General features: G+C 61.3%; 2 protein-coding genes and 1 long non-coding RNA gene across 4 annotated transcripts in view; 1 reads left to right on the top strand and 2 right to left on the bottom strand.

The window, feature by feature from the left end:
• Positions 1 to 757, bottom strand: part of FBXO41 (F-box protein 41) — an 18,897-nt gene extending 18,140 nt beyond the window's left edge. For both annotated transcript variants that reach the window (XM_014936093.1, XM_014936095.1), the window contains exon 1: positions 228 to 757. The gene's annotated coding sequence lies outside the window, so the exon portion shown is untranslated. The remainder of the gene's footprint in view (positions 1 to 227) is intronic.
• A 6,460-nt stretch (positions 758 to 7,217) lies between these two features.
• Positions 7,218 to 9,869, bottom strand: EGR4 (early growth response 4). The gene is made up of 2 exons (XM_014966737.1): positions 9,477 to 9,869; positions 7,218 to 9,136 (listed from the first exon to the last, which is right to left on the bottom strand). The coding sequence occupies exons 1-2, from the start codon at positions 9,613 to 9,615 to the stop codon at positions 7,806 to 7,808; spliced, it is 1,470 nt and encodes a 489-aa protein (XP_014822223.1). The 5' UTR covers positions 9,616 to 9,869; the 3' UTR covers positions 7,218 to 7,805.
• The window catches only part of LOC106902904, an 11,352-nt gene continuing 10,572 nt past the window's right edge, over positions 9,273 to 10,052 (top strand). The window contains exon 1 of the long non-coding RNA XR_001414611.1: positions 9,273 to 9,626. This is a non-coding gene — a long non-coding RNA (uncharacterized LOC106902904). The remainder of the gene's footprint in view (positions 9,627 to 10,052) is intronic.

The following is a 10,052-nucleotide window of genomic DNA, read 5'->3' as shown; positions in this document are numbered from 1 at the left end:
GGGCGAGGGCTGCTGAGGATGAAGCACAGGGGGTTCGTGGGAGGTGGGCATGAAAAGGCGGGGTACGCTTCACCCCCCTCCCCGGCACCTGCAGCGGGTCCCTCCTCACCTCCCGCCAGCGGGGCTTTGTCCCCGCTGTGTCCCCCTGCTCCCCGGAGGCCGTGGGTGAGGAGCAGCCCGGGGACAAGCCACCGCCTCCCGGCGCAGCATCCCGCTTCCCCCCGTACCTGCTTCTGGCCGCCGAGCTCTCGCGCTGGGCTCCTCCGGCGAGGGCAGCATCTCTCCCGCTTCCCCGCCGGCCGCCACCGAGCCGGGGGGCTATGGAGGGTGGGGGGGGACACGGAGCACGCACACCCGCCCCGGTGCACAAAGGAGGAGGCTGCTGAGCCGCTCAGGGCTTTGTCGGGGAGGAGGGATGCCCGGCAGGAGGGATGCAACCCGGGGAGGAGGAGGCAGGAGCAGCGGGAAGCATCCGGCTCCCTGCGGCCGGCACCTCCATGCCAGCCAGGCCCTGGGGAAGGAGGGAGGGTGGTGGCTGCGGGAGGAGGAGGTGGAGGAAGAGGAGGAGGAGGAGGAAGGGAGAAGAGGCTGAAGGCCCCGGCGGGGGTGGTGGGAGAGCGAAGGCTGCTGGGCACCCTGGGGATGGCGGGTCCCCGGGTGGCTTCGGGGCTCAGGGGGGGCAGTGCATGGCAAAAGCAGGGGCGAGGGAGGGAGGGATGGAGGGAAGGAGGGAGGGCGAGCGCTGGCAGCCGCCTCCTCCTCCTCCTTTGCAGCCTGAGCCCGGACCGTTTCTCTCTGCCGCTTTCCTCCTTCACAGCTCCCTCTGCCTGTCTCCCCACGAACACCGCGGGCCCTCCGCCGGGCCTTGCTGCCATGCGGCAGCCCGCCGGCCTCATCCTGCAGCTTCTCTGCCCCCCGGTCCCACCCTTGCCCTCCTCTCCCCCACCTCCATGAATCGTCTGCCCCTGGCAGGCTCCTGGTTGGGACCCCCCTGGAGCATCCTCCCAAAAGGTAGAGCTGGGGTGGGGTGCATGGCTGAGTGTGGGGACCTGCATTTGTTCTTCCCCATCCTGAGTTGGACCCATGGTTGCAAGAACCCTGGCTTGGTCCTGAAACAATCCCTGAATACCCCAGCTTGGTCCTGTTCTGGTCCCCGAGCACCTGGCTTGTTCCTCAGCTAGTCCCCAAGAACCCTGGTTTGGTCTCTGACTTGGTCCTGGTCTGGTCCCTGATCACCCTGGCTTAATCGTTGGCTTGGTCCTCATTGAGTCCTCAAGCATCCTGCCTTGGTCCCCAGCTTGCTCCTGATCCAGTCTCTGGGTGCCCTGGCTTGGTCCCCAGCTGGTCCCCAAGCACCTTGCCTTGGTCGCTGGCTTAGTCCTAATCTGGTCCCTGATCACTCTGGCTTAATCCCTGGCTTGGTCCTGATCCTGTCCCCGAGCACCTCAGCTTGGTCACCAGCGCCGAAGGCATCCACCACTGATGTGTCTCCTTGTCTCTGATGCTGACACGGGGGAAGATGGCAGCATTGGGACCAGGATGCTGCCGGCCTGGGGGTGAAGATTATCCCCATCCCTGAGGAGCCCCAGGTTTTAGGGTGCAAGTTCTCCTCCTCTCCTAAAAACACAAGCACGTGTGCTCAGTCCCATCCCACTCCAGAAGCAGATGCTCACAGCTGCTGTCATGGGTGCCCCCCCCGCCTTCCCCCCCTCAGCACGCCGGCCAGGGGACCAGAGGGCGAAGGCTCCAGCCTGGGTGCCTTCCCAGAGCTTTCAGACTCAGCATCAATAATAGATGCACTTTCGGAGGGGTATTAATAAAGGGCTCATGCATCATGCATGGCCAGCGGCACGGGGGAAAGCAGGGCTGTTTACTGCCCAGCAAGAGCTGACATCCCGTGGAGAGCTGCCCAAACAATGGCCTCCTTCCAATGAGTGGAAGCACCTGGGTGCTGAGGTCCTTATTAATGACACCTGGGGTGTCCTCCCCAGAAAAAAAAGGGGTTTTTTTCTGTTGCCTGGGGCCATCTGCATCCCATGGAGTGGTCCTTGCTCAGGATCAGGCTCCCATGCCCATGGGATGGTCCAGCTGCTGGGGCCAGCGGTGCTGGGGGCTGGTGGGTGCTCACCTGAGAGGCATGAGCACCCTTGGATGCCATCAGAGATGTGAACTCTTAGGGACAGGTCTAAGGGGACATTTAGGATTTCCCTCTCAATGAGGTTGCCTTCTGACCCTTCCCTATCCCATCCCTGCTAGCAGAACCCCATGTCCCCACCCCAACTCCACAGGGTCCTCCCATGTCATGGCAAGTCCAGTGTGGGGCAGTGGATTTTGCTGGGATAATGGTATAACTGGGGTTTAGTCCTGCGATGCTCCAGTCCATGTGCCAGCAAAGGGCTGGGGGACACGAGGGGATGAGGCAGGGAGAACCCCCTTTCTTCCATAACACGGTTGGGGAGCAGATCTCCCCTCTCCAGGGATGGTGGAGGGGACAAAATCAGTCAGAGAGAGCAGATTGGCAGCTGTGACCCTCCCCTGCCTCAGTTTCCCTCTCTGTCAGAAAAGGCTGACCATGCCCCAAATGCCTGAGCACCCATGATAACTGCTGAGCCTGAGCCAGGGACACGCTGCCCCGTCCTCGCTGCCCAGCTCCCCCTGCTCCCACGGGCACCTTCTCCTGCTGATTAATTGAAACCAACAACCGGTGTGCCCCGTCTGCCTGAGCATCTCCTGTTAGAAGCACGAGATTTGGAGCTTGCATGATTTTAAACTGATTTTTAACCCCCAGAGGAAGGAGGGTCTGCTGTCGGTGGCACCCCCCAGGGTGCAACATCTTCTCCTGTGCCACCCAGCCCCTGGGCATTCCCAGGAGAAGGGAAACAGCATCTCTCTGCCATTTAAAATAGCGAAAGGGAGGGAGAAAACTCTCCCTCCTGGCTTCACAGGGGGACACATCCTGCCTGCCTGCCTCTGCCTGATGGTGCCTGGATCTCCTCCAGCCCTGGGAATGTGCCAGGTTGAAAATGAGGAGCAGGGCTGTGTTTCACCCCATTTCTTGTGGGTGAAGCCGGCTCCACACCCCACGGGGGACCAGGAACCCAAGGTGGGGGGTCTGGGCTGGGCTTTGGGGTCCCTGCAGTGGACCCTGTGGGTCTGGTTCCAGGTGGGGCAGATCTCTCCAGGGCTCAGCTCCACCGGAATAAACCTGGAGGCACACCCCCCTTCTCAGAGGTCCTCCCACCACTGGGGAGTGGGGATCCTTTCCCCTCTCTGTCCCAGTACAAGACGCTTCTCCCAGGATTAGGCACCCACCCTGGGCATTTGGGGGTGCTTGGGAGGAGGGTGACCAACCCACCCACTGCACTGATTGAATTTTTTTCTCTCCCTACTAATTATTTAAGCACCTTTTTACCCATATGCAGCAGCTACAGGTCAGAAACGCAGCAGAAATACCACCAGCGAGGACTGTTACCCAGGAGTGAAAGGCAGAGAGCAACCCCAGCAAGGACTTAGATTAGCTCAAATCTTTAATTAGAAAAATAGACACAATTTTCTAGTGTTCTTTTTACAAAGAGGAAAATAATAATAATAATAATTAATAATGACATCACCTCTCCAAAGGGACCGTTACGCACCAGTTGCTGGAGCCCGGTGGCATCTCTCTCCTTTGGGAGAAAGGCCCGGTGCAGCCGCAGCCCCCGACCGTGCTGACCAGTAAATAACCAGTTGGGAGCATCATGCCCACCAGGGAAATCACAGCCAGGTCACTACAAACGCAGGACGTCCGTAGGTTTGGGTATATATATAAAAAAAACGGCCGTGGGTGAGGAGCAGCCCGGGGACAAGCCACCGCCTCCCGGCGCAGCATCCCGCTTCCCCCCGTACCTGCTTCTGGCCGCCGAGCTCTCGCGCTGGGCTCCTCCGGCGAGGGCAGCATCTCTCCCGCTTCCCCGCCGGCCGCCACCGAGCCGGGGGGCTATGGAGGGTGGGGGGGGACACGGAGCACGCACACCCGCCCCGGTGCACAAAGGAGGAGGCTGCTGAGCCGCTCAGGGCTTTGTCGGGGAGGAGGGATGCCCGGCAGGAGGGATGCAACCCGGGGAGGAGGAGGCAGGAGCAGCGGGAAGCATCCGGCTCCCTGCGGCCGGCACCTCCATGCCAGCCAGGCCCTGGGGAAGGAGGGAGGGTGGTGGCTGCGGGAGGAGGAGGTGGAGGAAGAGGAGGAGGAGGAGGAAGGGAGAAGAGGCTGAAGGCCCCGGCGGGGGTGGTGGGAGAGCGAAGGCTGCTGGGCACCCTGGGGATGGCGGGTCCCCGGGTGGCTTCGGGGCTCAGGGGGGGCAGTGCATGGCAAAAGCAGGGGCGAGGGAGGGAGGGATGGAGGGAAGGAGGGAGGGCGAGCGCTGGCAGCCGCCTCCTCCTCCTCCTTTGCAGCCTGAGCCCGGACCGTTTCTCTCTGCCGCTTTCCTCCTTCACAGCTCCCTCTGCCTGTCTCCCCACGAACACCGCGGGCCCTCCGCCGGGCCTTGCTGCCATGCGGCAGCCCGCCGGCCTCATCCTGCAGCTTCTCTGCCCCCCGGTCCCACCCTTGCCCTCCTCTCCCCCACCTCCATGAATCGTCTGCCCCTGGCAGGCTCCTGGTTGGGACCCCCCTGGAGCATCCTCCCAAAAGGTAGAGCTGGGGTGGGGTGCATGGCTGAGTGTGGGGACCTGCATTTGTTCTTCCCCATCCTGAGTTGGACCCATGGTTGCAAGAACCCTGGCTTGGTCCTGAAACAATCCCTGAATACCCCAGCTTGGTCCTGTTCTGGTCCCCGAGCACCTGGCTTGTTCCTCAGCTAGTCCCCAAGAACCCTGGTTTGGTCTCTGACTTGGTCCTGGTCTGGTCCCTGATCACCCTGGCTTAATCGTTGGCTTGGTCCTCATTGAGTCCTCAAGCATCCTGCCTTGGTCCCCAGCTTGCTCCTGATCCAGTCTCTGGGTGCCCTGGCTTGGTCCCCAGCTGGTCCCCAAGCACCTTGCCTTGGTCGCTGGCTTAGTCCTAATCTGGTCCCTGATCACTCTGGCTTAATCCCTGGCTTGGTCCTGATCCTGTCCCCGAGCACCTCAGCTTGGTCACCAGCGCCGAAGGCATCCACCACTGATGTGTCTCCTTGTCTCTGATGCTGACACGGGGGAAGATGGCAGCATTGGGACCAGGATGCTGCCGGCCTGGGGGTGAAGATTATCCCCATCCCTGAGGAGCCCCAGGTTTTAGGGTGCAAGTTCTCCTCCTCTCCTAAAAACACAAGCACGTGTGCTCAGTCCCATCCCACTCCAGAAGCAGATGCTCACAGCTGCTGTCATGGGTGCCCCCCCCGCCTTCCCCCCCTCAGCACGCCGGCCAGGGGACCAGAGGGCGAAGGCTCCAGCCTGGGTGCCTTCCCAGAGCTTTCAGACTCAGCATCAATAATAGATGCACTTTCGGAGGGGTATTAATAAAGGGCTCATGCATCATGCATGGCCAGCGGCACGGGGGAAAGCAGGGCTGTTTACTGCCCAGCAAGAGCTGACATCCCGTGGAGAGCTGCCCAAACAATGGCCTCCTTCCAATGAGTGGAAGCACCTGGGTGCTGAGGTCCTTATTAATGACACCTGGGGTGTCCTCCCCAGAAAAAAAAGGGGTTTTTTTCTGTTGCCTGGGGCCATCTGCATCCCATGGAGTGGTCCTTGCTCAGGATCAGGCTCCCATGCCCATGGGATGGTCCAGCTGCTGGGGCCAGCGGTGCTGGGGGCTGGTGGGTGCTCACCTGAGAGGCATGAGCACCCTTGGATGCCATCAGAGATGTGAACTCTTAGGGACAGGTCTAAGGGGACATTTAGGATTTCCCTCTCAATGAGGTTGCCTTCTGACCCTTCCCTATCCCATCCCTGCTAGCAGAACCCCATGTCCCCACCCCAACTCCACAGGGTCCTCCCATGTCATGGCAAGTCCAGTGTGGGGCAGTGGATTTTGCTGGGATAATGGTATAACTGGGGTTTAGTCCTGCGATGCTCCAGTCCATGTGCCAGCAAAGGGCTGGGGGACACGAGGGGATGAGGCAGGGAGAACCCCCTTTCTTCCATAACACGGTTGGGGAGCAGATCTCCCCTCTCCAGGGATGGTGGAGGGGACAAAATCAGTCAGAGAGAGCAGATTGGCAGCTGTGACCCTCCCCTGCCTCCGTTTCCCTCTCTGTCAGAAAAGGCTGACCATGCCCCAAATGCCTGAGCACCCATGATAACTGCTGAGCCTGAGCCAGGGACACGCTGCCCCGTCCTCGCTGCCCAGCTCCCCCTGCTCCCACGGGCACCTTCTCCTGCTGATTAATTGAAACCAACAACCGGTGTGCCCCGTCTGCCTGAGCATCTCCTGTTAGAAGCACGAGATTTGGAGCTTGCATGATTTTAAACTGATTTTTAACCCCCAGAGGAAGGAGGGTCTGCTGTCGGTGGCACCCCCCAGGGTGCAACATCTTCTCCTGTGCCACCCAGCCCCTGGGCATTCCCAGGAGAAGGGAAACAGCATCTCTCTGCCATTTAAAATAGCGAAAGGGAGGGAGAAAACTCTCCCTCCTGGCTTCACAGGGGGACACATCCTGCCTGCCTGCCTCTGCCTGATGGTGCCTGGATCTCCTCCAGCCCTGGGAATGTGCCAGGTTGAAAATGAGGAGCAGGGCTGTGTTTCACCCCATTTCTTGTGGGTGAAGCCGGCTCCACACCCCACGGGGGACCAGGAACCCAAGGTGGGGGGTCTGGGCTGGGCTTTGGGGTCCCTGCAGTGGACCCTGTGGGTCTGGTTCCAGGTGGGGCAGATCTCTCCAGGGCTCAGCTCCACCGGAATAAACCTGGAGGCACACCCCCCTTCTCAGAGGTCCTCCCACCACTGGGGAGTGGGGATCCTTTCCCCTCTCTGTCCCAGTACAAGACGCTTCTCCCAGGATTAGGCACCCACCCTGGGCATTTGGGGGTGCTTGGGAGGAGGGTGACCAACCCACCCACTGCACTGATTGAATTTTTTTCTCTCCCTACTAATTATTTAAGCACCTTTTTACCCATATGCAGCAGCTACAGGTCAGAAACGCAGCAGAAATACCACCAGCGAGGACTGTTACCCAGGAGTGAAAGGCAGAGAGCAACCCCAGCAAGGACTTAGATTAGCTCAAATCTTTAATTAGAAAAATAGACACAATTTTCTAGTGTTCTTTTTACAAAGAGGAAAATAATAATAATAATAATTAATAATGACATCACCTCTCCAAAGGGACCGTTACGCACCAGTTGCTGGAGCCCGGTGGCATCTCTCTCCTTTGGGAGAAAGGCCCGGTGCAGCCGCAGCCCCCGACCGTGCTGACCAGTAAATAACCAGTTGGGAGCATCATGCCCACCAGGGAAATCACAGCCAGGTCACTACAAACGCAGGACGTCCGTAGGTTTGGGTATATATATAAAAAAAACAACAAAGAAACAATCTCAGTGGTGATTTCTTTCTGTACACAGTTTTTCCCTTTCCCCTCCTTGGAACAGGAGCTATAAAAATGACTCAGTCCCTGCAGTTTGGAGATGGCTCCGGGTGGCCGGAGCTGCCATATCCCTCCTCCGCAGCCAGTGGTCCAGCGCCGCAGCATCGCCTCTGCCTCCTGCGTGCCCCTCTCCTCCCTGGCACGGCCCAATCTGCCGTCGTCGTCTTCTCCGGGGCCACCCCAGGAGGATATTCCCACCCCGGCTCTCCCGTGAGATGCTCAGGGGACCTCGGGAAACGCCCGTCTCCCAGCGCTCAGGTGGTGGCTTCACAGTGTCCCAAAGGAGAGACCCACTGAGAAGAAACCCAAACCTTTGAGCTTCTCCTCTGTCCGGGCTTTCTGCTTCAGGTGGACCTTGCTGTGACGTTTCTTCTCGTCGCTCCTGGCGAAGCGGCGGCCGCAGGTGTCACAGGAGAAGGGCTTCTCGCCGGTGTGGGTGCGGATGTGGGTGGTGAGGTGGTCGCTGCGGCTGAAGTTCCTCAGGCAGATGCGGCACTGGAAGGGTTTGTGGCCTGTGTGGATGCGGAGGTGCCTGTTGAGCTCATCCGAGCGGGCAAAGCTGCGGATGCAGTTCTCCACCGGGCAGGCGAAAGCCTTCTCGTGGGGTTTTGGGCAGAAGCATTTGGAAGAGCACTTGGTCCGGCGGGTCTTCTTCTTGGGCTCGGCGGGCAAGGCAGGAGGGTTGGTGGGCAGCAGGGAAGGGATGGAGGAAGAGGTAGGGTGGCCCAAAAAGTCCGTGGGGGGGATGGAGGGCGAGGGGTGAGGATGGAGGAGCTCAGCAGAGCTCATCAGACCTGGCAGGACTTCGGGCTGGGCCAGGGAGGCGTCGAACTCCGGCATTAATGGAGGAGGGAGGTTGTGGATCTTGGTGTCGGCAAAGTCCCCACGGGCCGGGAAGTTCTCTGGCTCGCAGCTGAAGCCCAGATGGGTGCTGAAGCAGGCAGCATCCTCCGCCAGGCTGCCGAGCTCCGACTGGCAGCTGACGGACAAGACGTTCTCCATCTTGGAGCCCAGTGGGTGGAACAGCCCTTGGCTGCCCTCCCCAGCCTGGAAGGTTTCGGGAGAATGGTAGCCAGTGGGCAAGTAGGCCTGATGCTGGGTGACAGGCTCCCACTGGGCACAGGAGGCTTTATACTTGTCCAAGGGCGGGGAAGCAGGGGGCAGCTTGATGTCCTGCTTGTTGTCCAGGAGCTTGGGCTGGAAGAAGCACTGCGAGGTGTTTCCTAAGGTGGGTTGTGCCTGGAGGGGTTGAGCACCCTCCGCCGTGGGGAAGCTGCTGTAGCTCTGCTCCGGGAAGGGGGCTTGGGTGGATCCGTTCATTTCGGGCTGGCAGGCAGCGTAAAGGTCCAGCTGGCTCTGAGCCACTTCGGGGCAGGGGTAAAGAGCATCCAGGTGCCTTTGGTGACCCTCGGAGGAGGCGAAGGGGGAGATGCCCAGGATCCCCGACATCAGGTTGAAGAGGGATTCCTGGTCCTGGGGGTGCTCCGGTACTGCCTTGATGAAGAAGCTGCCGGTGTAGCTGAGCGAAGGGGAGGGCTGGCTGCCCAGCAGGGAGTAATCCACCGCTCCGCCGCTCACCGGGGCGCCCAGCAGCTCACCTGGGGATGCAGAGGGGACACCGGTTAGAGGGATGGAGGGATGCAGGGATGGAGGGAGGGGGGCGGGATACGGGGGAACAGTGGGAGGCTGAGATTGCGTCACTGCGAGGTCCCCATCCCAGCCGAATCCCCAGAATCGCACAGGGAGCCCTGGGCTTCACCCCCCGTCCCCAATAGGACCCCCAGGACCCCCACCCTGGGCTAGTGGGGGGCTGTTGAATCCCCAGCCAAGGGCTGGGAGCAGGCTGGGGGCAGAGGAGGGGGAGTTGCCCGATTCCTGGCTGCAGCCATCGCTCCCAGCGGGGTCCCTCATCCTTGCCCAGCTCCCCCCTGCCCTTACCTCCGAGGAAATCGGCCTCTGCCAGAAGTTGCTGCTCAGGCTGCCCCAAGCCCTGCAGATCTCCGGTTTTCATCTCGCAGCTCTCCTCGTATTTGGAATAAAGCGTGTCCGGGCAGGAGAAATCCATCACGTTGAGCATCTCCCCCGGAGGTAGGGCTGGAGCGGCGGGGCCGGGCTGGGGAGAGCCGGGGGATGCTCCGGGATGCTTGGGGCGAGCCGGGGGGTGCTCCGGGGTGCCCGGACTAATGCGGGGGGTGCTCGGGGTAGGTGCCAGGGACCGTCCGGGGGATGCTCCCGGGTGCTCGGGGCAATCCGAGTGACGCTCCGGGGTGCTTGGGGCAACCTGGAGGATGCTGCGGGGCGCCGGGGGCAAGGCGGGGGACGGTGGGGCCGGGTGCGGGGAGCGATGCGGGGGGTGCCGTGTCCCAGGGGAGTGGGGGCAGGTCCCGGGGGGAAGGGGGGCAGGCAGGGGGCGGGGGGGGGGGGGCGCCCGGGGGGGGGGGGGCGGGGGGGGGGGGGGGGCGGGCCTAGCGCGGGCCAGGCGGCGGCCGGCGGGGATAGGGCTTGAGGGCGGCC

The sequence above is a fragment of the Calidris pugnax genome, unplaced genomic scaffold, assembly GCF_001431845.1.
Source record: "Calidris pugnax isolate Ruff unplaced genomic scaffold, ASM143184v1 scaffold14, whole genome shotgun sequence".
Classification (NCBI taxonomy): Eukaryota; Metazoa; Chordata; class Aves; order Charadriiformes; family Scolopacidae; genus Calidris; species Calidris pugnax.
This window is presented reverse-complemented; position numbering and strand designations above follow the sequence as displayed.